Below are 27,099 nucleotides of genomic sequence, written 5' to 3' on the forward strand. Positions count from 1 at the left end.
TCGGCCTCTAGGTCTATTATAGTTTAGTGCCGTGAGATGTCATCACTTCCTCCGTCTGTGTCTGTGGTGGCAGTTCTCTGAATTCTCTGAATTTCTGCTCTACAAGTGTGTGTGTGTGTGTCTTGCTGACTCCACCGCGGCATGCTTCCATCTCAGCCATGCTAGGAACGCCCTTTACCCTATTCTCCACCTCCATGTCCACTTTAAACATCTCCACAAACGTGTTATTGTTATTACCCCTCCCCAACCTTCTCCCTATGGCTTTGCTTGCCCTTATGTGCACGCCAATGCTTTACCTCATGAGCCAATCACTATATTTAATGTAAATATACTGCCTATTGGTTTCTATCTTTCCTCATGTAGTGCTTTTATTGTTCACAATAAGTGTTCTGGATCCTACAGTTGCCACTCCCTGCCCCATACTGCAAATAAAAACGGTCCCTCCTTCCTAGTATACGACGATGCGTCAGCGATGCAAAGGATCCACGAGCCCCGCCGCAATCTCATTCCGATCCCTGAGTGCTACCAATCAACCACAAACTGTCCCTTTATTCAAATCAGGCCAATTCTGCAGCTTCAGATTTCTCTGGCAGCCCTCTCAAACTCCACAACAGAGTCAGACGCAGCCTCCTCTGTTCTGCTATCCTTCCAACCCATGCAGCCAGCGGCCTTCTCCTCCGCTCCGCTGGCACCGAGCTACGACCCAGGGCAGGCCGCCATGGTTGACCCACCACATGTTCACCGCGGGCAGACACGGGACCCCTGAATGTTGTCACGACAACGGCCCACTGCTCCTCCTCCTCCTCCTCCTTCGAGACTCGGATTTGTTTGCCGTCCGTAGCCTTTTACAAACATTCGTCATTGGGGCTTCTCTGGACGATATAAAAACCAAGTTATGAGGATTAAATCGGATTGATTGTAAAGCTACCTCAGATCCGTAGGATTTCTGATCTCGGCGACGGAAGGAGCGACGACGTTGTCGGGGCAAAATTCCGGCGGCCAAAACTCGGCCTTGACGCTCTGTCGCGGCCACCGCGCCCTCTCTTACCTTCGAGCAGCGCCGCGTTGCCACGCAGGGTGTCTGCGCCCGGGTAACAGGTGTCCGTCGGGGCACAACAGAGTGTGAAGGTCACCCCCAGGACCACAGGCCCCCGGCCTCGCTCCCTCTCCTCCCCAGGAGGGGGGGGGGCGGGGGCACCTGACCGCCGGGCGGGGGGCTGTGGTCGGGGTCGGACACTAACCAAACGCATTTTGGTTAACCTTGATTGAGATGTTATTCCATCCCCCCTGAACCCTCCCCCCCCCCCCTCCTCCCCCAACCCCAAACCTCTCCCCCCCCCCCCGCTCCCACACCTCCCTCCCGGTGATAGGCTCACTGTGGCGCTATGTGCGGGCGAGCATGACCCTTTCGGGGTACCTGCCGCCCCTCTGCGACCCCAAAGACGGCAACTTGCTAATGGACGGGGGCTACATCAACAACCTGCCAGGCAAGTAGAGGGGGAGCACCCCCTGACACGTACCAGGGGGGTACGGTACCATGTCCCTGCCAGAGGGGGGCAGTAATGCATTCAGGGCGGTGGAGGGTTGTCTGCGGGTTCGAGCGGGTAAGTATGCAACCAGGGGGGGATTGGAGATTTCCCCGTCCGTTTTGTAAATTCTAATTGTAAATTTTTTATTGTTTTGCCAAATTATTATAAGATATATTTTTGTCTAAATTGAGTAGTGAACTCAACACGAGACTAAAACATTTGTGGACTGGTGGAAATCTGCATTGGTTGGGTTGTATTGAATGTTGTGTTGAACTTTGCAAGAAAGAACTAAATATCACACGTCTACCTATCTGTTAATTCCTATAGCACAAGGCAATGTGATATAACTGTCCATCAAACAGCCTGGTGGTAACACGTGTGATGTGAATTTAGTTCGTTTTTTAGTTGAAGATTCTACATGAAAGCAGCTTAAATTAAATCTGCACTATTTGGCTTTTTAATTTAGCTTTTTAATTTGGAAAATACTGCGTGGTTCTGTGGTAACATAGTTTTTCTATGTATAATTATAATAAAGAGATGATCATCAAGATAACATGATCTTTAATCAAATACAATCTTACTTTTGGCTGCCTGAATCTCATTTGCTCCACTGGCAAGAAATTTTGATTAAACAGGAAGTGTGTCAGCAAATGCAGACATAATTCAATCAATCTATCTAAATTAAGTTCTCTTGTGTTTCGCTGGTGTAGCAATGGGCAATAGGGGACCCTTCTGACATTCAAGCAAAAGTACATAGTGCAGCTTTAAACCCTAAAGTATTGTAAGACGGAAATAAAAATCAAGAATCTATTGTTCCTAGACACCAGTCTGTTTTTTGGACGTTTTTTTCTGCTTTCAATAAAACGTACTGACTCTTTGGAAAAATACAACAACAGTTTCTGTGAATCAAGCTGTTCGTACGGTGTAAGGTCTCGTGAGGTAGGGGACTATTTCCTCTGTGGACCACTGCATGAGAACAAAACCACCTCATGCTCACGTATTCGCGTGAAGCAAAAAAAGCACAGAACTTCTCGAGGAAGTCCTCCCCTTTGTCGGCCTCTGTGAGTAACGACAGTCTCGTCATGTTTCCCCAAGCTCTGTGCAGTGTTATCCTGCTGCTTCAAACTGTTGTTTGTACGCTGTTGGCTGTCGTCAGAGGTTTGTGGAATACAGTGTTTCAGAGACGTTGTTCCAACCGATAGGATTTCCGGCACAAATCTACTCATTATCGATGTATCTTTCAAATGCATTGCTCTAGATCTTGTGCTTCGAATCGGTACAATGAACAAATCAATGGTGGGACTTCTTTCTGGACTGTACAGGTGTCCTTGAGCCACACAGCAGAATGACCAACGGTCTCTGACCTATTATTCTCAATAAGATAAACCAAAGACTATCTCCTAATCTCTCATCATCCTTATTTAGACCTATGGCAAAAAGCAAGCTTTCTGTGGTTGTGTCTTTGCTGTGTGAGCCCATCTGAACATTTTAAAGGAACAGAAAGAAGCGGTTACCCAACAACGCATACAACACAATATCCTCTTCATCGTCTCCTCCTCGTCACCCTGGCTGTATGTGCTCGTGGGCTCGTGTGTGTGCGTGTGCCCGTGTGAATATGTGCGTGTGTGTCGCGTATTGCAGCGGACATTGCCAGAAACATGGGCGCCAAAACGGTCATAGCCATCGATGTGGGGAGCAAAGACGAGACGGACCTCTGTAACTACGGCGACTCCCTGTCGGGTTGGTGGTTGCTATGGAAACGCATTAACCCCTGGGCAGAGAAAGTGAAGGTATGGACAACTGTGCTGGTTACATCATCTGAATTAAGAGCATGGTACACCCTTTGACTTATTTTACTGTCTGATTACAAATGTCCGATATCAAGCGTTTGTTTTTCTTCAATTTATAATAAATGAAGGAGAGATTCTTGCTCACCAAGCGCCTCCAAGCTTCCCCCAAACAGAAACCTGTAAAGTGTCAGTGTCCTCGAGGAACGAGGCCTCTTCTCCTAGTTTCTTTCTTTAGTTTTTTCCCTGCGGAAATTGTCCAGTTAAACATTCTCCAATGTTGGTTCAAGCACTTCATATGCATGCTCTTCCACTGATAAGAATCAGAGGAGGACCTCAGCAAATGTCCGGGAAACGAACTCAAAAGTAGTGTAATAAGTAATTTTCCGAATCACCAGATTCACCCGTTAGTATTGCCAATGAACCTATTGCTTCCAAATGGATTTAATGAGAAGTGGGTAACATATATATATATATATATTTATTATTATTTATATATTTTTGAAAGTACCTTCCAAATCGAATCTGTTGGATACAATTGAACAGACAGACACCAACACTCACACACACCAACACACACCAACACACACCACACCACAGCCCTCCACCTCCCCGCCCCTGACTCGGCGTCTCCCTGGGAGCGCTCTAGGTGCCGGACATGGCGGAGATCCAGTCGCGGCTGGCCTACGTGTCGTGCGTGCGGCAGCTGGAGCTGGTGAAGAAGAGCGCCTACTGCGAGTACATCCGGCCGCCCATCGACCGCTTCAAGACCATGGACTTCGGCAAGTTCGACGAGATCCACGTAAGTCCCCGTCTCAGGCCTGGTCTACTGACCCATGATGTCGAGAACCCGAGGGTCCTCCAGTCCACAACTGTGTGTGTGTGTGTGTGTGTGTGTGTGTGTGTGTGTGTGTGTGTGTGTGTGTGTGTGTGTGTGTGTGCGTGTGCGTGTGTGTGTGTGTGTGTGTGCAGGACGTGGGCTACCAGCACGGCAAGCTGCTGTTCACCGGCTGGGCCCGCGGTGACATCATCGACAACATGCTGAAGGACCACCGCTCGGCGGACTACAACGACAGCAAGAGGAACGACGTGAGAGATACACACCACACACAGACACCTGCATGCACCTACCCTGATTAAAACTAATCCATCTGCAATGTGAGGATGGTTGCCCATTGTTCTCCAGAGAACGATGGGAGGTGCCTTCAGAGATCCTGCCCTTTACCTGTTATGTGTGAACATGTAAAGGTTCCCATCCTTTTTTGCATTTTCAATTTTTTTAGTTTTTTTTCCTAAGCATCTTCTGCAAGTGATATCAATGGTAATGGAATCGCCCCGCTCTGCTACACACCAATAAGTGACTCTTATTTCATCAATCTCCTGAAACCCCATATGCCCCCCCCCCCCCCCCCCTACCCCTAGACATGTACCCGTCCTGCGGCAGACTTCACGGACCTGGCGGAGATCGTGTCCAGGATCGACCCGGTCCAGAGCTACGTCGCCGAGGACGGTGAGAGCGCTCGGCCCTCACCCCGTCCAGTGAATCCCCCTCGGGCCGGGACCCGTCTCTCTCTTCTGCTTCTTCCTCTTCAGTACATTTAGAGCTACGCTTGAAGTTGATCATGTGGGCCGTCAAACCGTTGTTTGAAGCAGGTTTGTGTGTGTCTGTGTGTGTGTGTGTGTGTGTGTGTGTGTGTGTGTGTGTGTGTGTGTGTGTGTGTGTGTGTGTGTGTGTGTGTGTGTGTGTGTGTGTGTGTGTGTGTGTGTGTGTGTGTAGCCGAGGAGTCGGACGGGCTGACGGAGTACGAGGAGGACGGGATGGACACGGTGAGGGAGGAGGAAGGCGAGGAGGAGGAGGAGGACGACGACGACGGAGAGTCCCCCGGAGACCAGTCCCCCGGAGACCTGTCCCCTGGAGAGTGGGGCCCCAACGGGGTGTTCCAGACGGTGAGAGCCCCTCTAACGGACCCCCCCCCCCCCGACCCACGGCACGGACCGTGGGTCGGGAGTCAAACCTTACAACGTAACCTTCAGTAAACTAGCCTTGGTGAAGGTCATCCAAAACGACGCTGTGCGACGCCTCGATTTAACACCGAAAGAGAAGCGATTCTTTGGCGCGGCGCGATTAACCTACGAGGCCGATTGCAAAGACTGTAACAGGTGTGACATTTCTCGCGAATGGCGTGAAACTCCCTTGATTCTACTCACGATTGTTCTTGATTTGCTTCGTTCGCTTGTTCGCTCGCGGGTGAAATATATGAAGTTTGGTGCGAGCTCCGCGTAAAGCGGTGTCATGAGAGCCTGTCGGTCACAAAGTGCGGTTCCCATGTTCAAAATCGTGCTTTTGGTTTTGGTGTGAACACGGGTTCGGACTAACATCGCACCAGTCAGACGTGTGTGGGGGTTAAATATCCTTCGTTGAGCAGACGGTTCTTCCATTTGTTCCACAAACGCCGCAAGCAATTGTTCCTTTAGTAACGACAGCCTTCCTGTCCTCCACAGGATGAGGACAAAACGGTGCGTCAGCGAAGGAAGTTCACCCTGGACTCGAACACCTCGGAGGTGTCGGACTGCTGACGGCTGGGCGAGGAGCCTGAAGCGACCGCCCCCCCCCCCCCCCCCCCCCCCCCCCCCTTCCTGTCCCCCACAGGACGAGGACAAAACGGTGCGTCAGCGAAGGAAGTTCACCCTGGACTCGAACACCTCGGAGGTGTCGGACTGCTGACGGCTGGGCGAGGAGCCTGAAGCGACCACCCCCCCCCCCCCCCCCCCCCGGCCCGCTTCCTGTCCCAGAAGACCCACGCGGGGCTCGACCTTAGAGTCGGCCATCTTTTTAAACTTGACAGACTCTCGTCATCGGAGACTCGCTGGGGAACTTTGTGTTTGTTTTCGTGTCTTGAGGAATTTCAACTTTGAACTTTACGCTTAACTTATGAACCGTCCCCCACGCCCCATGATATGTGAACCGCACATGAAACTCGTATCACCTGTGGACCTGTACTTTCCTGAACTGAAGACCCCCCCCAACTCTCCATCCAGGAGACTCCCCCGTCACTTTGCCCCCTCCCCCCTCACTGAGACCCCTCCCCCCTCACTGAGGCCCCTCCCCCCTCACTGAAACCACTCCCTCTTCACTGAGGCCCCTCCCTCTGGACAGCCTTTCATAAAAGTAAACTAAAGAACTGTATCCTGGCTCAATGGTCGGCTTCCTCCTCAGAACTCCCCCCCCACCACCACTCACGCCTGCATGCTTTATCATATAACGCTCATTTAGACAACGCTAAGCTAAAGAAAAACGTCTCCGCCGTACCGCTGATTAACTATATTGTGTGTGTGTGTGTGTGTGTGTGTGTGTGTGTGTGTGTGTGTGTGTGTGTGTGTGTGTGTGTGTGTGTGTGTGTGTGTGTGTGTGTGTGTGTGTGTGTGTGTGTGTGTGTGTGTGTGTGTGTGTGTGTGTGTCACAGCCACGTTGCGGGAAGAAATGGACTGAACCACTCATGGAGGTCAGTGGAGTTAAATCCATGCACTCATAGTGAATGAATGGGCCGCCCGTAGAATGTCCCGGTAGATGGGCGTGGCTGGTTGGGGGTGAAAATCGTGGACAGGTTTTTTGAATGGACGAACGGAGATGGAAATTCTCAGTTTGGAGTAACAACGACATGACTTGAATGTTTTTGGCAAGTGTGCCAACGTTGGTGTGTTTCCTAAGTACTGTCACAGCAACGGCTCTAGGGTTGATTACTGTGAGCTCGAATCACGGAGGCTGAATCAACAAGGATCTGGACAGCGAAAGAAGCACTTGCATCCAGACGTCTCGCAAGATAACGCGGTACCCCGCGTTTGGCACTACACATCCCCCTTCCTTAGGGGACAGCTCTTGTAAATGGACTGCTATGTAACACGCGTCTTATTAATGTAAAATGATACTTATGGCTTAAGGAGCCGTTTCGCCATCTGGATCTGTACGTATGCAGACCTATACATTAAGTAAATTAAACCAATAAAAAAGTGACTTAAAACTATTAATCCAGACAGTTTATGGACCTATGTTATAACTCGCACATACGTGGTACTATGCCAGTGCCGGTACAGGGATGAATATGATTCACGTGTCAAAGCTGCATCGCAGATCCGCGGGACCTTGGTGAGGCCCCCATCATGGCCAGTCTGCTGTACATTTTCACCCCATCCTGTGTTGGGAATGGTTTTGTTTATTAATTTAATTTTTAATATGAGAGAATCTCCAAATGATAATTTTAATATAAATGGTTATTTTATAATTAGCTTGGCTTTGGTGTTTTTTTTGCACTGAAATGTTCTCTTTTTATTTGTTCTGCCATAGAGACTAACTTATTGATTTGTATTCGTCCCAGGCCTTGAGACGCAGGGGGCTTAGGATCTCAGGCATACTCGTGCTGACGGATCATTTAATATGCATTCTGGATAATAAATATTAATTATACACCATGTCTCCTTGTCTTGCATGTACCTATTTTCATTGAATAGTTGTAAATTAAAGTACTTAACATATCAATTAGATCCCTAAGGGAACTGTGAGCATAAACTCGGAGGATGCATTATGCAAATCATATAGATAGATCGATCACCTTTCGTATGTTCATTGTTTTAATTAATTGTTAAATCCATATTGGCATGCAGGGCCGTCGCACCGAATTCTGGGCCCTTTGGCCTGGCGGCAATTGCCGCTGAGCGCAGTGTGCGGCTCGTACCACTAGGGGGTGGTAAAAAAATTTAAATATTTTTTTTTTTTTCCCATGGGCCACCCCTCTGCCTTGGCCCCCCCCACAACTCTCCACCTTACACCCGCAGTCCGACGGCCCTGTTGGCACCAGTGTTTTTAATGACACCGTGTAAAAGAACGGCGTTAGGTAATGCCGTTATTTTCTAAATTAAAATTCAGTTGGAAGTATATCAGGGCCCTGAATGGGCAGTTCAACCATTTAAAAATCCAAATCCAAATTCTTTGACATCTAGCAACTTCCCTGGTAACTAGTTACTTTTATTATAGAGTAATTCAGTTACTAACTCCGTTACTTTTTGGAACAAGTAGTGAGTAACTATAACTAATTACTTTTCTAAAGTAACGTTCCCAACACTGGTTGGCACGCATTTACCTAAACAAAGGATTGTTTTGCATGACTGGACAAATTCAAGTCCTTCAAGCCCTCTTCAATTGTCAACAAGGACCCGGTTATACAGACCATGGACCTATTAAAGAAGAGTCAAACACTGGAACCACAACTCATCTGGCCTGAATCACCACCTCAAAAGCGTTAAATGTTGTTAAATGTGTTATTGAACCTGGATCCAAATGGTGCCAGGAAAAAGAGAAGGAAATGGCAATTTCAAGAAGAGATACCTTTGAGTGAGCCAAAAGTCGAAGTGCACTTCAAACCTCATCAAAATAAAGGTTGGAGACTACGTTGTGGACAGGCAAAGAGTCATCATCAGAAGAAAGTAATTTTGTTTTGACAATTTACTTAATGACAGCTGTTTCAGGTAGAGAAAGGTCCATCGCTTCAGGGTAGCGAGGGCCGTCTTAAATTAAAATACAGAAACCAAAATGCAATGTTAAACTGCCAAATCGAACAGGAGAAATGGGAGGAAAACTTCCAAAATGGATACCTACCCCTACTTAACACATCCTTACAGAAATAACTGAAGAAGCGGTCTGCACGCCCCATGGTGTGTACCAACAACGCACCACAATTTGTCTAGCATTCTCATGGTAACCCAGCTTCCCTACCTTTTATATTGGCTCACTGATTGCCATTATCTCCAGCTCACGTCTATCAGTCTTTTGTAAGCAGGGGGAACTCAAAGGGCAATCATTCAATCATCCCTTGTCAAGGTTACTCTCCAGCTTCTCTCTTCATCAGTTCCCTTTTCACAATCAGACAATGGGATGCATGACGCTGGTGAATGGAAAGGTAGTACCAGCATTCATAACACTACCTAATAAGGTAATTTAGAATAGGGCTCTGCTTACAAGCTTGAGCTATACTAAGGACAACACTAACTGCTGTGATTCACGCCATGGCTGCATTCCAAATACCCAGCCATCTGCTAAATCTCCAGGTGTTTTCCTATCGTACCCGCCTTTCCTATTGTCGAACGTTGGGCGAGAGGCTCAGTCGGCCGCTTAATCGCTATCGGGGCTCGAGGAACAATGCATATCATGGCGCCATAGAGCCCCATAAAACAAACATGACTACCACTAGGCTTCCATGTTTGGGGGGTTGTGATTGGGCAGATCCAGTGGGGCTCCCAGGCATTTTTCATAGAGATGGCCAGAAGTGGGCCGCTTAAAGTCTTGGATTGGCATAAAACTAAATAAAGCCTTTTCAAACCGTACTGGTGTACTTTGGTTTTTTATCGTAGTACATTGTAATAGTTATCTGATGTCCATAGAGTACTACCGGTACTGTTAACATTGTGAGTTCTGCAACAATCCCGTTTTAATGTGTTTTGTTTCTGTACGTGTTTGCCGTTTTTCTTTTTCTTAAAGAGGCATAATACAGCTTTAATTCAAAAGACTACATTGATGGTACGGGAAAAAATATTCACTGGGGCTGGCTGGCTTTGCATTTATTATTTTCTTTCAAGTTAAGTATATAAATATCAGATAAAACATATCGAAACATATGATTGATTAGTGGAAGCGGACGAGCAGAGAGTACATTTATTTCATTGCCATGTCTTGTTCCAGAAAAGAAGTATAGGCAAGGCAAGGCAACTTTATTTATGTAGCACTTTTCATACACAAGGCAGACTCAAAGTGCTTCACATATAAACATTGTCATACAATAAAATGAAATAATAGAATAGATAAGTAAAAGAAAACCTATGCAAAGAAATTAGTAAAATAGAAAGTGCAATGTATTTAAGATCTCCTACCTGACCTAAAGGAACTTGTTCCTTTCTCTGGGACTCCAACCCGGATTCTAGTCTTTATTCTGGGCTCCAACCCAGACAGACGTTAGGACTCCAACCCAGACAGAACTCCAACCCGACCTAAAGGAACTTGGTCCTTTCTCTGGGACTCCAACCCGACCTAAAGGAACTTGGTCCTTTCTCTGGGACTCCAACCCGACCTAAAGGAACTTGGTCCTTTCTCTGGGACTCCAACCCGACCTAAAGGAACTTGGTCCTTTCTCTGGGACTCCAACCCAGATTCCAGGACTCTAACCCAGACAGACTTGGGTCTCAAACTCTTATACTTTCTCTATGGTATCAGATCATGTATCTTTCTGGTAAAAATAGAAAATAAAGGGGAAAGTAAAAAATGCATTTTAGTAACAAAATAGAAAATAAAGGCAAAGTTAAAAAAAGCTTTTTAGAAAGTAATGTAATGTATTTAAGATTTAGCAGAAAGCTAAAGCAAACATAATAGTTTTCAGTCTTGTTTTAAAGGGGCTTAGTCTGAAATCCTCAGGGAGTTTATTCCAGCTATTTGTTGCATTGTAACTAAATCCTGTATAATCTACAGCATTAATTAATGGTGGTATTATAAAAGAGCAAAGCATTTGAGGTAACTGAAAAGGGCAATCACCAGCTTAATGGGGAATAGGTGAGTGAGTCCTCCCGTCTCAGTCCTCTGTGTGTCTGTGTGTGTGTGCGTGTGTGTCCGTGGGTGTGTATGTGTGCATGTGAGCGTGTGTGAAATGGTAAGCAGAACAGGCTGCTGACATCTTATCAGCCTAAGACCGCCTGTTTTATGAACTCATGTAGTGGTGGCCACTTTCCCCCCCTCTATCCATTATGATTGAAGCACAAAAAATGCAAAGGTCCATCGACGATTCCGCTCAGGACATCTGGGCTGACCTGAATTAGACCGTATGGAATAGACCTATTGCGAATGGAAACATCTGGCCGATGTTTTGAAAGGGGAGAAATCCTGAAAAATATCGGTTGAATCGCATATGATTGGAAACGTAGTTAATGGCTGCATCGCTTCAACTTTCCATGACTCCTTATCAACAATCTAACAGTAAACTTATCTCTACGTTGAGAGGCCCACCTGTGAAAGCGCCCACCTGTGTCTCCACCTGATCCTATATCTACGGGGTATAAATAGGCATGTGTGGCATGGTGACTTTACTTTGACCGTTAGGGTTCCCTCATCAGTCGATATAGCCTCAGCTCCGGCTTGTCCTCTCGTGAGTCATGAATGTCCTCGGCCCGCTGTCGTTCCTCAGCCTGGTGCTGGTGCTGTCTGCACCGGGCACTTCTGCCCAGAAGCCCAAACCCTGCGGTGAGTGGCACACTCATGCGACTCCATCAATGGGTCGTTTTTTGTCAATTCTGTGACATATTGAATGTTTTGTGCCAGCTGCTGCATGTCATACTACCATGCACCCAATCACACTGGAAATCAGGAGCCGCTCGGGAAGGCCTTGAGAATAATCATCGTCGATATGAATTCAGCTTCGCACCACATACTATTAACATCATGGCAAATTATGGAATGTAGCCTACTAGATGTGCCAGCTGCTGCATGTCATACTAACATGCATTGGTTTTTTTTTTGGGGGGGGGGGGGGGCGATTCATCAGCAGAATTTGTTTTCGTGTCTTGCATGTAGTGACCGTTATGACCCATACTGATCCGATCCTGTTATAAGTGAGCACTGAAGTGGTCGAATAAACGTCAATCACCTTGCAAATCCTTATCCACAGAGGTGCCAGGGCTGATGAGTGGAGATTTCACCTTGGTAAGACAGCGTGTGAAACATACACTGTGCTACACCTCTTGAGCTCTTTCTCCTCTGAGGTCTTCTCTAGGATCTAAAGCATGATGTGCACTCCCCTTTCAGATGAACGACAACCAGTTCTTCATGTCCACCGGAAAGATGAACTACGACGCTTTCAACCAGCGCATGTCGCTCAGCAGCTTTGACTTTAACTCCACCGTGTCCGGCATGATCATGCTGTTCCAAGAGGTAGAGTCTCATAGAACTACAGAGCTGCTGCCAAGCTGCTGTGAGTCGGTGAAGGCTCGCTGACGCACTGTCACAGGGCTCGTGGTTACTAATGACGGACGGACGCGCTGGGAAACTCTTTGTTTACACCTGCAGTTGGTTCAGAGTGCACTGGATCTAGTCCCAGTGAATGTGGGACTAGTGATGTACTGAGGCAGAGCATCCATTCAGAAGCATGTTATTGTTGGTTTAATGTTAAGCGGTTGTTCAATTTGTTCATCCAATCATTTGAAATGAGACATTGAAACATATCAAACAACAAGAGTGTTGTTGACTGAACACTGGTGGTAGTGTTCAGTCAATCAATCCATACTACTGGGCCTCTCTCACTCTCCCTCTCTCATGCTCGCTATCTCCCCCTCTCTCTCTCTCCCTGTCTCTTTCTCTCCGTCTTGCTTTCTCTCCCTCTCACCCTCCCCCTCCCTCTCCCTCTCTCTCTCCCTCCCTCTCTCTCCCTCCCTCTCTTTCTCCCTCCTCCTCCCTCTCCCCCCTCCCTCCCGCTCCCTCTCTTGCTCCCTACCCCTCCCTCTCTCTGCCTCCCTGCCTCTCTCTCTCTCCCTCTCCCCCTCACACCCCCTCTTTTTTCCTCCTTCTCTCTATTTCTCTCCCTCCCTCCCTCCCTTTCTCCCTCCCTCTTCCCCTCCCTCCCTTTCCCTCTCTCTTTCTACCCCTCCCTCTCTCTTTCTTCCTCCATCTCCCTCCCTCTCTCTTTCTACCTCCTTCTGACCCCCCCTCCCTCCCTCCCTCTCCCTCTCTCCTTTTCCAGAAAGTCTATTATGAGATCTCCTGGGTTGAGGGGACCTGCAAGAAGAGGCCCCTGGATGCCACCTTCAATCCCGTCCAGGTGCCGGCTGGTGCTCAGCTGATGGCTCAACTGTTCATGGGGAGCTCCTCCAGCTGGGGCATGGGGGTGCTGGTCAACACGTGGTTCGGACTGCTGCCTCAGGGTAGGACGGGCCCGTGGCCGTTACAACCACCGCGGCATTAGCGCTCTTTGTATTTTAGGATTAGGGCAAAATGCGAAAAATTGGGAGTCCTGATTTTAGTCTCAGAATACTGTGTTTGCAATTCATTATAAAAATAGTTCTGAGATTTAAATCAGATTTCTGAGATTAAAGTCAGGATTCTGACAATAAAGTCAGATTGCTGATATTAAAGTCATATTTTTTAGGTTAAAATCAGAATTCTCTAAAATTAAACTCAGTCCTCCAAAAATAATCCCATGTGGCCCTAACCCTCTTCTGTAGATTAGAGTGTATTTTTCTGCATTTTTTTTTTTTTTTTCAATTGTCGGGTTAGATGTATACAAAGTGATCGAAATGGAGTTCAAATGTGTGTAATTTCGGTAAACGTGACGCAATGGTCTTAGTGGTAATCATGGTGTAGTCCTGAAAGACAAAGAGTCTTTGTACCATTATATTCATGATTTAATTGTATTGACACAGGGGCTCGATGACTCACGCTTTTATTTATGCAAAGGAGGATTTCGTAAAAGCAAAAGCGATAAAAATGTATTTCTAAGTTATCAAATCTCTCAGCACCGACTGTTGTAGTGTTCAATCAATGTTGGTTTGTCTTGTCTGCTCCCTGGACCTGTTAATACTCTGTTGATCCGTGTGTGTGTGTGTGTGTGTGTGTGTGTGTGTGTGTGTGTGTGTGTGTGTGTGTGTGTGTGTGTGTGTGTGTGTGTGTATGTGTGTGTGTGTGTGTGTGTGTGTGCGTGTGCGTGTGTGTGTGTTTTGTCGGCAGGCATGTACACCCATGTCTTCACCGAGGTCGGCTGCATTCCAATTAGCTTTGCCATCGCTAACCACGAGGGATGGACCACCCTCAGGTGAGTCGAGACATTACAGGCTCTCTCTATGCATGTTGGGCCTCAGCCACTCTGTGTTACTGTCATTAGCCGATAAAATGTTAGAACTGAATCGATTGATTGAACAACATGAGGACATAACGTATGCATCACAGTCCATTAAGGGCCACTGTGGCATTTATATGAACGTCAAGTGACAGAGTATTATCTTATAAGTTCCCGTTTGTGTTAAGTACCCTGTGCGGATACTGTCGATCATCTCAGACATCCTCAAGTCCTAGTGTATGAATCAAAAAACCAGACATCGCAGTCTATGGCCGACAACTAACAACTAGTAGGCTACATTCCATAATTTGCCATGATGTTAATAGTATGTGGTGCGAAGCTGAATTCATATCGACGATGATTATTCTCAAGGCCTTCCCGAGCGGCTCCTGATTTCCAGTGTGATTGGGAGCGTTCCTAAAACAATGCCCTGACATCATCTATTCAACAGCACCTTCAACTGGGTGATCGGCAGCGCACAACCCATGGATTTCGTCCCACCCGCGTTCTGTGACGCGGCCCAGCTTGAAGTGTCCGAGAAGCCAGACACCTTCCTCACAGCCGTGAAGTCCCTCACCAAGCCGACCAAGGCAGAGAATTAAACTCCCTCCTGGGATTAATAGAGGTTTATCTCATTTTATCTTCAATTCTTATTTTGATGAAAGTGTCTTTCTTCAAAATCGAATTGAAATAAATGGTGTACGAAAAAACCTGCTGCAAGTGTGAGAGGTTTGATCAGTGTCCAATCGGCGATCTCAATGTCACCTTCAGTGCAATAAATATTGCTGACTCTGTCCTTGACGAGTGGTTCATTGTCCTGGAGGATGATGTGTGATGGATGGACGACTGGATGGATTATGTCTGAGAGGTGAAAGGCGATGGATGGATGGATGGTGAAATAATGGGCGGGAAATGGATGTATGATTGATGGACGGCTTCATGAAAAGTAGTCGGAAACTGTTCTCCACTAAGAGTCCATTTCCTCTGCAGAGAGAGGGGTGAGGGATTGTTGGCACCCCTCCCTGTGTGTGGATGGAGCTGGGTTAACAGCTGCTCTCAGCGTTTTACCTTCCTCCCGCACCACTGTAGTACTGACGCTTCTACAGCAGATGGAGGCAGCATTGCTTGATACCAAGGGCCTGGGTTTTACTGATAAATATTCGCTAACATTTCAGCTCTCCTGCTTTTGAGCTAATATGTGGCAGCCTCATGTTAAAGGAATCTCTCTCTCTCTCTCTCTCTCTCTCTCTCTCTCTCTCTCTCTCTCTCTCTCTCTCTCTCTCTCTCTCTCTCTCTCTCTCTCTCTCTCTCTCTCTCTCTCTCTCTCTCTCTCTCTCTCTCTCTCTCTCTCTCCCCCTCTCTCTCTCTCTTTCTCTCTCTCTCTCTCTCTCCCCCTCTCTCTCTCTCTTTCTCTCTCTCTCTCTCTCTCTCTCCCCCTCTCTCTCTCTTTCTCTCTCTCTCTCTCTCTCTCTCTCTCTCTCTCTCTCTCTCTCTCTCTTTCTCTCTCTCTCTCTCTCTCTCTCTCTCTCTCTCTCTCTCTCTCTCTCTCTCTCTCTCTCTCTCTCTCTCTCACAAACAAACAAACAAACAAACAAACAAACAAACACTCATGAACACACACTCACTCACAGACACAACCACATACAAACACACACACACATGCAACCACACATACGCGCACACACACACGCACACACACACAAATGAACTACACCCTTCAGAAAGCCAACATCCAAAAGAATAATTATTGTTTATACCATTTAAGAAATATATATATATTTTTGTGTGTGTGTTTGTGGATAAAATATGAATAACAATAGGGGACATATTGCTTCTCAAAGGTGTCTACCAGGGGCTTCAAAGAGACCTAGTTTGCTTCTGCATTGGTAGGTTATGTTTCTGGTCATCAGTCTAGTCCGGCTGTCCTTGAAATTCAAATAAATTGACAAGCTAGAAGTTATGTTAAAACATTAATAAAAGGAACACTTCACATCCAGCTCGCGTGTGCAGACTTTTCTGATTAAAAAGGGTCGTTTTTTCACTGAAGGCACCACTGTCTTACAAAAATCATATTTCCTCTCCCCTTTTCACCCAGCATAGGCCTACATCAATTTAGAGATTGAGATTGGCTGATTTTAGCCGTGCTCGCTAGTGCACATTTCCATTTCAAATCATCTTCAACAGAAATTACTTCTGCTCTGAAACTTCTCATAAAAGGAATTAGAGTGCATGTAAAAAAACTGGAAATGAATTCAAACAGCAACACCGTAACACACAGCAACAACACAGGAACGCTGTATCGTATATCTCTCACCTCATATGGAGTGGGGATGTTCGACTAAGGTATGAATAAGCTTGAATTAATCACAGTCTTCAGGCCGCTTGCTTCACACACCGTTCAGAATGCAGCGTCTCCCTCGCACAAGCATGGGGTTTGTGATGAGGTGTGCACAATGGTGAATCCCGAGTGATTCTTAGTTCCATGACCCTTGCGAGTGAATAATGCAAGCAGCTCCACAATGCATGGAGCAGCTCCACAATGCATGGAGCAGCTCCACAATGCATGGAGCAGCTCCTCGCGCAGTGCAACGGAGACATGAATGGGGTGCATTTGACTTCCTCACCGTGGAATGAATGACATTACTCAGAATAGTGTCGCTTGGCAGCTTGCTCGGTCGCTCCCGGTTGTGGAAAGTTCATCTTCCGGGAGGTCAGCCAGATCAGGAACTGGGTTTGATATCGTTGAATATCTTGCAAATGGATTTGGTTCCTATGAACCCAAGATTATTCAGAATGAATAACAAGCAGATTCTACCGACGTGCTGTGAGGTGGCCTCATCGGTCAGTGAGCGTTTACATATCCTCCTATATGTGGAAGGTGTATGTTTGGGCTTACCAATGAAGAAAGAGTTGGCCCACGATACATTTTATCTTCAAAATAATAAATTGTAGTTAGTAGTATTAAAGTGAGGCAGATATGTTTACCCTTTAAAGGGTAGGATAAGCAAAGACATGTGGTGGTCTTACGCAACCATCCCTAGGCTCGACCACAGATTTTCAGAGCTACCTTTGTTTCATCAGCAACAATGAGTTGAGCAGGTGAGACACAGAACATAGAGACAATAGAATAGAATAGAATAGAATAGAATAGAATAGAATAGAATAGAATAGAATAGAATAGAATAGAAGAATCTCTATTGAATGATGACATTCTAATGGCTTCCCCTTGATTGACAGTTAAAGTAAGAAAAAGAAAAACTCAACATACTGCAGTGATGGCAGCATCATTTTTAAAAAGGGGTGCTTGTGTGAGAACAACTTTAACGGCACTAGTTAAATAACAGTTACAGATTTATAAGTTTTCATGGCTTGAATGTCAAGTAAACAAAAGCATTGAAATGAATGTTGCATGAATGACATAGGGTTAGATCCGTAGAAACATTTTGGATCAATTGTTTGTTCTTTTATATGTTAAATGAACGTGTTTGTTTAATATGTGCATGTTTAATTCGAGCCTGCATGTGTAACTATGGGTGGGTTAATGTGTGGTATAATATATGCATGCCTGAATGCGCAAGTGTGCGTTTGTGTGTGATTTTGGGTCTGCATGTATGTGTGCGTGCGTGTGTTTGGTGTGTGATTGTGTGTGTGTGTGTGTGTGTGTGTGTGTGTGTGTGTGTGTGTGTGTGTGTGTGTGTGTGTGTGTGTGTGTGTGTGTGTGTGTGTGTGTGTGTGTGTGTGTGTGTGTGTGTGTGTGTCCACTTTACACTGATGAAACCACCCCCACACCCCTCCTGTCTTCAGCCTAATTAGATGCTCCTCTTGGGCTGTAACAGTCTTTTACGTCACACGGAAATGCGAACTATAGCGTCAGGTGCAGAAAAGATAGATAGACTGATATGTATATGTATAACAGATAATACGATAGATGGAAATATGTATATATTTACATATATATATATATATATATATATATATATATATATATATATATCCATGTTGAAATATGTATTAATAGATAGATAGGCTACATTTATAGATTTATAGATAGACAGACACAGAACGACACGCAGGCAGACAGACAGACATTGAGCCAGACAGACAGACAGACATTGAGCCAGACAGACATTGAGCCAGACAGACATTGAGCCAGACATTGAGCCAGACAGACAGACAGACAGACAGACAGACAGACAGACGGACAGACGGACAGACGGACAGACGGACAGACGGACAGACGGACAGACGGACAGACGGACAGACGGACAGACAGATAGACAGATAGACAGATAGATAGATAGATAGATAGATAGATAGATAGATAGATAGATAGATAGATAGATAGATAGATAGATAGATGGATAGGGTGTAATTGTCTACACTGATAGTGAATTGATTATTCAAATAGGATTATTCAAATAGGATCAGAGGGTTAACCGTCTACGACTACACACACACACACACACACACACACACACACACACACACACACACACACACACACACACACACACACACACACACACACACACATGCATGCATGCAAGCGTCTCGCACACACACACATGCAAGCGTCTCGCACACACACACTGACGGTCACCCACGCATGCGTGCACTTATTAACACATTTATAGCAACAGCCATTATAGTTGCTTTGGCCTCTAGCCAGTAAAACACACATGCGTACATTTTCTGCAAATGCACAGAAACACTTCTTGGGGTCAAATGCTACATAAATATATATAGTGACTCGTATGTAAGGGGGGGAGGGGGGGCGATGGAACACAGAGCGCTTACATAACCAGTTTAAAGTATTGTCTCCACACTGAGCGGACCCATCGATGACGCAATGCCGCCTTCGATGGAAATAGGTCGAGGAGCGTCCTGTTGATGAAAATACAGAAAATAGCTCTGGGTTAATTAGCAGGCCTGCTGACATTATGTTCGTTTATATTAAGTTTTCCATCCAACCCCCAGAGAGAACATATCGTTCCTCTTTTTGTGTCCCAGATGAACGTAATAAACTCTACCCTCCGCGGGGCAGGCCCACGTGATGCCTCTGCATCCTCTCTGACAGAGGGTGACTTTTAACGAACATTTAACTGGATTAGATGCCCAGAGAAAATGTGTTGGCCCAATCTGTTAATCTATACACGCCTGTAATTAACAACCCATCCAATGCACTGAACGCTGAACTCAAGCCATTTGAAGGCGGAATTTAACCCTACTAATGCGAGCTGAACATTTGGGCGGATTTCTGATTCCGGTGGGGAGATTTTTTTATTTATTTTTTGTTGGATCACGACATAATTACGCTGGCAGCGTTGATTACATCATCGTGGCATGATCCACCACCAAGCCCCCGCAGTATGAGGATTTCCTTCTGTTGGGCTACGGTGACGCAACATACGCTCTCCTCCTACAGGTGACGCCCACACACGGGACTTTGGTGTGTGCGTCCGTACCCGGCGACCGAAGAGCTCTAGATGAACCGGAACGCGTCGGTGCGCCGTGTGCTCATCGACAAGTAAAACACAACTCGCTCACCGTTGGTGAAATATATTCATGAGCACGGACGACAGGGGTGGGTGTGTTTGTCAGTGGCGAAAAAAGAAAGAATGGACAGCCGGGCAATGCTGCTGCTGCAGTCGTTGTTGTGAGATATGCGAGGGATGTCCTCTCAGAGTTGGCGGTGAAATCCACTTGCCTTTCTTTTCCGCACAGGTTGAGGCAGGAGGTGTTTGGGGTCAGGTTTGGTTCCGACAGGTCGGACCTCATTTGGAGGCATCAGGATTATTAGGCCACTCAGCTTCCCCCGTGTACTGACCCGTCCGCACTGATATAGGGATGGAACAGGGGCACCTGCCATCAACGGATACAAACGAAAGCCACAGAATGAACCATTTCGTTTATTTGTTGGGTTGAAACCGAGCCCATAGAATATATATAAAGTATAAAAAATAAATATAAAAATAAATATAGGCCTATATTTATTTAATATATGTGCTTAAAAAGTTCGGCCAGGGGACGTTGACTTGAAACTTTATCTAAGTAAACAGACTAAAGAAAATGTTGTTTCCTGCGTGTGGAGAGGGCGTCTGCGTGAGACGACAAGCGAAACTCATATAGCCTAAGCGATCTGTGTCTGTGTGTGTGTGTGTGTGTGTGTGTGTGTGTGTGTGTGTGTGTGTGTGTGTGTGTGTGTGCGTGTGCGTGTGCGTGTGCGTGTGCGTGCCATCGACTTTCACTGCTCCTCACCTTGGGCAAACAATGCATTAAAGAATTTTTTGACAAGTTGTGATGTTAGCTTGTCTCGCTGGCTGGCACACAATCAGCCTTTTGTGAGCACAGGTTCACACGACGGTGGTGGTGTTGATTTATACGCGTATCACACTCAGTGAGGCGCCTTATCGCGCCGTGGCCGTGGGAAATCCGATATATCCGCAAATTGACGGATATACAATATCTACATACAATCCGTCATTCGATCTAAACACCGCCGTATAGCCTATGAGTGACTTTAATGGAGAAATGTGCAGGGAACTTCATGGGTGTGTGTGTGTGTGTTAGTATTTGCATTTTCTGACTAAAAATATATGTGTGTGTATGTGTGTGTGTGTGTGTGTGTGTGTGTGTGTGTGTGTGTGTGTGTGTGTGTGTGTGTGTGTGTGTGTAGGTGTGTGTGTAGGTGTGTTTGTGTGTGTGCGTGTGCGTGTGCGTGTGTGTGTGCGTGTGTGTGTGTGTGTGTGCGTGTATGTATATGTGTGTGCGTGTGTGTTTGCATTTGCATTTTGTGACTGTGAAATTATTGGCCTGGTGGTGTGTGCATGTGGATTAGGGGGCGAGTGTGTGTGGTTGTGTGTGTGTGTGTGTGTGTGTGTGTGTGTGTGTGTGTGTGTGTGTGTGTGTGTGTGTGTGTGTGTGTGTGTGTGTGTGTGTGTGTGTGTGTGTGTGTGTGTGTGTGTGTGTGTGTGTGTGTGTGCCCATTGCTCTGTGTGTCCCTGTTCCTGTTCTTCTCTGTAGCTATAGCCATTGCAAGTGAAATATGTTTACGCATGTATGCCTTTGGGCACGGCCACATGTGTGTTTGTGTGTGTGTGTGTGAATGCGTAATTATGGCATGCATCTGTGATGGTCGGGGGGCACGCAGCATTCACCATGTGTGCGAACCGTGTTTACCATTTGTCATGCGTTAATTCACTAGTCTTCCTCAAGCTAACTACACGCCATAATCCCCTCCCATGCAGTTAGTTTCCACTTTTGTCCTCACTCAGGGTACTGGTGGATATGTACAGCTCCATCATGGGGATCGGGCTTTCCGCGGGACTCAGGGCCGGCGCGATTCTCACGGCAGCAGGTGTCGGGAAGCGGCTTCGCGCTTCCCGACACCTGCTGGCCTTGAGAATCGTGAAAGCCCGATCCCCGTGATGGAGGTGTCACATATTCACCGGAGGATACACTACAACTGCATGCTGCTCCCCGGTCTCATCTCCCAGTAGCCCCCCCCCCCCCCCCACCCCCCCGAAAAAGCAGCTTCTCCGATCCGGACTCGCGCTCGCATGGGAAAATAACCACCATTACAGACGCTATGAGCCGACACCTCGCCACATGTTCAAACCGATTATGAACCCGGCACGTCTGCGACCCCGCTATTACCCCCTCGTTAGGGCGCCGGATATTCATTCCCTCCCCCCTTAAAACCTCAGCTGCGGTTTTTATTTCAGAATTCGTTTTTTTTTCTCTGTTGGCCCCTGAGTTTGGCCCCGTCCTCGTGGCCCCTGAAATAGCTCACCAGGGGAGGGGGACGGAGCGAGGATGCATTAATAGCGAGCGTGTACGTGTGTGTGTTTGTGTCTGTGTGTGTGTGTGTGTGTGTGTGTGTGTGTGTGTGTGTGTGTGTGTGTGTGTGTGTGTGTGTGTGTGTGTGTGTGTGTGTGTGTGTGTGTGTGTGTGTGTGTGTGTGTGTTAGGGGGAGGGGTTTTAGACCAGGGGCCATCCATTACCTTTTCCAAGGGTGCTCTTCAACACGTTGCTTCCTGGTTCCTGATGTTCCGATGCTTCCTGTGTGCCATCACACTGACGTAGTCGCTTGCGTCCCCCCCCCACCCCCCACGCCCGGCCCGCTGTAATGTGACCATTATGTATCACGGAGGGACTTGTTGTTTATTAGAAACCTGCCCGAGCACACGGTCACTCATCCGGTAATTCGGCAAAGGTTGAAGGGGGCTTCTAGCGGCTGCATGATATCCCTGTGTTTGTGTGTCTGTTTGTGTACTGCGTGTGTGTGTGTGTGTACGTGTGTGTATGTGTGGTTGTGTGTGTGTGTTCACTGTGTGAGTGTGTATGTGTGTGTGTGTGTGTGTGTGTGTGTGTGTGTGTGTGTGTGTGTGTGTGTGTGTGTGTGTGTGTGTGTGTGTGTGTGTGTGTGTGTGTGTGTGTGTGTGTGTGTGTGTGTGTGTGTTCACTGTGTAAGTACAGCTGTGCGTTGGTGTGTGTGTGTGTGTGGGTGTGTGTGCATGCGTGAGGGAACCAGAAAACCGAGACGGAGTGACTTTGTGTTATTTCTCAATGACGTCAGATACAGCGGCCCTATAGAACATCACTTCAAAGACATCCTCCTCATCTCATTCCTTATACGAGCCCGAATGGTACCAGGTTACTTCTGCCTGCTTCGTCGCCCAAACGGTGAGAAATCGAGAAAAAATCGTTATCGGCCCCCAAAAAGAAAAAAGTTCCTTCCCAATTACAGACGATAAAACTTAATTTAAAAGCCACATAAAAAAAAAGACGGTGACAAAAAGAAGGTGACTGGGATGCCAGGTAGCTGCGGGACATGGCACCCTGTCATAGGAGGTAAGGGATGAAAGCGGATGGTAGCGCCATTACGTTTTATATTACTGTAATCATTCTCTTCTTGCCCCCCGTTTGTGGGACCTGATGAGATCACGCTCCGGCGTTGTTAACGGAAAAAAAAGTTACATTTTCGAGCCTTGGTAGGAGAGGAAGGGGAACGAGAGAGAACACGAGGAATACAAAACAGAAGCGGAGGAAGAAGGTCTGGAGAACAGAGTCAAGAAGAGGAAGAAGAGAAGGAGAGAGAGAGAGAGAGAGAGAGTTTTATTGACCTGTCACTCCAACAGCAGGCAAACATTCATGTTCATGAAAACAGAAGGAATCAGAAAACCAATTCAGCGCAAAAAACGCACACACGCACCCACGCACGCAATCAAAAACAAACACGACTGGTGTACAGATGGCGAGACGATGTCTTAAGCTCCGCTGGGTCTGCGTACATGCGCCTGCCTCTTGTCTCTGCCAGAATTCTCTTGAACCCCGAAATCTGGTAAGAATACGCAGACAGCGTGCCCAAACCCACCAGTATTAGTGTGTACAACATCGCACCTGGACCTTAAATCCCCGGACCAGATGGTGTACAGGCTTGTGCATTAGAGGAGCAGAGAGGAGGATGTCTCTTTCATTAGCCTACTGTTAACAGCCGGTGTCCGCATAGAGACGGGACGCCGGGACTGTTCGAAGTGAATCCCAGACTCCATAAGCACCACTGGCCCACGTTTTATGGTTTTATGGTGACGTGGTGCTTCCAATAAAACGCTGATGGCCTCTGTGATACTTAGTGTTCAGTTTTGATGTTTAGGAAATAGTGATGGAAAATAAAATCTGCCTTATCACCTTTTCTTTTCTTTTTCTTCACTTTATGGGAGATATTAGCGCTTCTGTTTTTTTTCCCGGTTTAACCGAACTTGAAATTTTGTTTGAGAAAATGGCCCAATCTTGAGCGATAGCCGCGTCTATGACCCTCTGAAAGCAATCTTTCTCTGTACTGCGAATCCCCCCCCCCCCCGCGTCACTGTGCCCACAACGCCGCCGCTGACGTGCCCTGACTTACCAAAGTAGAAAAACATCCCATAATCGCCTTTTTGCTCGGATAAGATTTGCTGAGATGAAGAAACATCTCAAGGACACACACACAATCACCCACACACACACACACATACACACATCTATAAACCATATATATATACAGTGTGTATATGTGTTTGAGTGGAAGGCGGATCTAGAGGGATATAGTGGGACACTATTTGCTCAGATGAAGAATACTTCTAAACATCGTCGAACACACACAAGCACAGAAACACATCTTCACACACTATATATATATATAGAAAGAGGAAGGGGGAAAAATACATAAGAGCAGAAAATTATGAAATTGTTATCATCTTGTTGGTAATAGCCTCATCCATTATATCCATAATTTCCTTGTTTTTCTGTTACTTGTAGTGAAGTATACTTATCACTTCAAAAGTCAGTTGGTGCAACTTGTGTTGTTGTGAATCCAGGAAGTGTGAGTGGAGTTAGCGTGGAACAGTTAAACTCCTGCCACAGGCTGCTGTCATTCGCAGGCTCTTATTGATCTGTGTTCAGCACTTACTCAACAGACACACCGGTCCCCAGAGGATACAGAAATCCAAACACCGCTCACTGATGATCGGTCTTAAATGATAAGAGAAGCCAGCTGCCTAATTCTGTTTGGACGCAAAATTAATGGGAAATTGTTGGGATTAATTTTACAAAAACTAATTATTGCAGGGTTCCTTCTGGCGATGATGGTATACTTCTAAGCCCAGTAGTTGAAATAAAAATCCCCCAAATCAAAAGAAAATCTCCAAATAATCGCAGTGCGCTTATGTAACTCGCAGGTGATGTCAATGTATTGTTTTCCTTTAGAGGAGCAGCGATTGGAGTAGGCCTACTAGCCATGGCCAAACCTGTTGAGGTCAAAAGCCCTTCACTCCTACTTACACCTTTTTGAGTTTGAGATTCAAGTGGAAGTCGAGAGGGGATAGTAGGCATTCATTTTCACGTGAATCATCGTCTTTATTCATTTCTAAAATTAATTTTGCAGACATGAAACGGCCATTCAAACAATGGATGTTTACATGTGTCCATGATTGTGGAGGATTTTGGTAGGTACAATTTTCAAAACGGTTGCTCCAGATAGGCCATGTTCCTCTATCTTTTATGCCAGCACTTTTAATTGCAGAAGACCAGCTAGTAGCGAAGCTCGGTCAGCAAAGCCTAGCCACTGTTGTACAAGAGGTGCTAAGCCGAGCTAGTGCTAGCTTGTGTGACCTACTATGGTAACTTCTGGGAAGAAACAAGTTGTTGTGGTTCATTATTGACAAATTGTTTTGTTTTCGACTACTGTTGATCGTGTTATGATGAAAAAATCCAATCCAATATGCCTTCCAATGTAAAACAATACAATACAACCGATACATTTGAAGCAATTTATCATTACAAATGAATTCTGACAATACTTTTATATCCTGCTGAGATTCACACTTTAGTGTTACATTGGTTCAGGTTATTCATGTTCGCAATGACACACATCATATATATATTTTATCACAGTGAGTGAGGTCACGTTCCCTGACACTATGTCATGCTTGGCTTTCACTTCTGTCCAACCTCCAATCCCGGGTCATAAGTTGATTCTAGAGGCGAAGCTCAAACAATATTAGCCAAGTTCTGCCTCATTTAACAGATGCAAAGAAAGTCTCACACTCTTTGCTCTTCGCTTGCCCAAATCGTAGGCCAACCACTCCTGATTAAACAGCGGTGGGTCAACATGTGAGTTGTCACAACATGCATGTTTTCATGGCCATGTTGGCAAGCTGCTCAGGTAGGCTAGAGAATTGAAAGCTGGGAACAACATTTTCTCTTTATTTTGTCTTACTTTTTCATTTTCTGGCTTAGGTTAAGCATCGTATTTTACTTTTACTGTTAATAAAGAATTCTGGCAACTAGGTCGAAGACCTCTCTCCAACCTGAGCAGGTGTCCACATGGCCGTGTGTGTTTTTGATCAATCTGAGGCCGCTGAAGAACAGAGCAATTACACAGATGATGTTTTCAGGGTTTTGTGAGGAAACATTATACAGATGAAAACCTCAGAACTGAGGATCTCTAGGTTAGTTGTATCTGTCAGACCATGGTCTCAGTGTTATTTAAATAACATTGTCCTCGCCACCTTCTCTATGTGGTCATCAACCCTACTTTGTCCACAAACACAACAAAAAAAGATTTTTCCAGATATTCCAGACATACCAATATCAGACAATATTGTCCTGGCATTTCAAAAGAAAAAAGAAAGGCAGTATTTCTTCAGAGCAAGACCAAGTCACACCCAGAATTGTCCTTAAGGATCCATTATACTCACCCCAGTAATGCCAGCGGTCGAAGGACAACCGTCTATATAAAATTGCCGACCTGGCTTCCTGTCTCCGTCAGGGTTGACTATAAAAATAGGTGCCTTCCTACTGCTATCTCCAGAGACATATCATCCCCCAGACAAACTGACCAAGTGTGGTGGCCTCTACTTTCCCTCCCCATCTGTTAAATTATGTCCCTTTCCCAATCAAATACCCTAATCAATCCCAGGTGTTTTATAGGCCTTAAACATGTGCTTTTTTGGCAGTTGGTAAACTGGCATGCTTTTTTAAACACACACCCGAGAAACTTTTGAATGTAAGTAACCACGCAGAAAATCAGATTCATATTTGTATTCAGTTTCTCAAAGCCTGTGCCTTCTTGCTAAAGTGAGACGAAGGGGCTTGTTTCTTTTGTATGAATTCAGGTACTAACTTGTAAAATACAGGTAGCCTTTTTTTATTAGCTACTTACACTTTATCACAGTTCTTACAGATAAATCCATATAGCTTTCAGCCGAGTTCTCTACCATAGAAACAGATCCACCTGACGCTGTTGTGGACGTTACATATATGGACAACACCCACTGTGCTATTGGCTGCTGAGGCCATGCCTGTGGACTGGTGTCCGCAAGGCCAGTGGGGATGTTCCAGTGGGAGCAGTGGGTGGTACTGGGGGGTCAATCACAAGCCGGG

The 27,099-nt window shown here is 46.2% G+C and overlaps 2 protein-coding genes across 2 annotated transcripts in view; both read left to right on the top strand.

Annotated features, from left to right (window-relative positions):
• pnpla6 (patatin-like phospholipase domain containing 6) overlaps nt 1-5,913 on the top strand; it is a 30,367-nt gene extending 24,454 nt beyond the window's left edge. The window contains exons 30-36 of the mRNA XM_056586789.1: nt 1,371-1,487; nt 3,171-3,319; nt 3,966-4,118; nt 4,289-4,405; nt 4,739-4,826; nt 5,094-5,263; nt 5,819-5,913. Coding sequence (XP_056442764.1) covers nt 1,371-1,487; nt 3,171-3,319; nt 3,966-4,118; nt 4,289-4,405; nt 4,739-4,826; nt 5,094-5,263; nt 5,819-5,893 — 869 coding nt within the window. The 3' untranslated portion in view covers nt 5,894-5,913. The remainder of the gene's footprint in view (nt 1-1,370; nt 1,488-3,170; nt 3,320-3,965; nt 4,119-4,288; nt 4,406-4,738; nt 4,827-5,093; nt 5,264-5,818) is intronic.
• A 5,509-nt stretch (nt 5,914-11,422) lies between these two features.
• On the top strand, nt 11,423-14,971 carry LOC130379397 (ependymin-2-like). Its single transcript, XM_056586187.1, has 6 exons — nt 11,423-11,591; nt 12,016-12,050; nt 12,153-12,278; nt 13,084-13,264; nt 14,067-14,151; nt 14,627-14,971. Exons 1-6 carry the CDS (start codon nt 11,504-11,506, stop codon nt 14,775-14,777), a joined length of 666 nt encoding a protein of 221 aa, XP_056442162.1. The 5' UTR covers nt 11,423-11,503; the 3' UTR covers nt 14,778-14,971.
• The last annotated feature ends 12,128 nt before the right edge of the window (nt 14,972-27,099 follow it).

The sequence above is a fragment of the Gadus chalcogrammus genome, chromosome 3, assembly GCF_026213295.1.
Source record: "Gadus chalcogrammus isolate NIFS_2021 chromosome 3, NIFS_Gcha_1.0, whole genome shotgun sequence".
Classification (NCBI taxonomy): Eukaryota; Metazoa; Chordata; class Actinopteri; order Gadiformes; family Gadidae; genus Gadus; species Gadus chalcogrammus.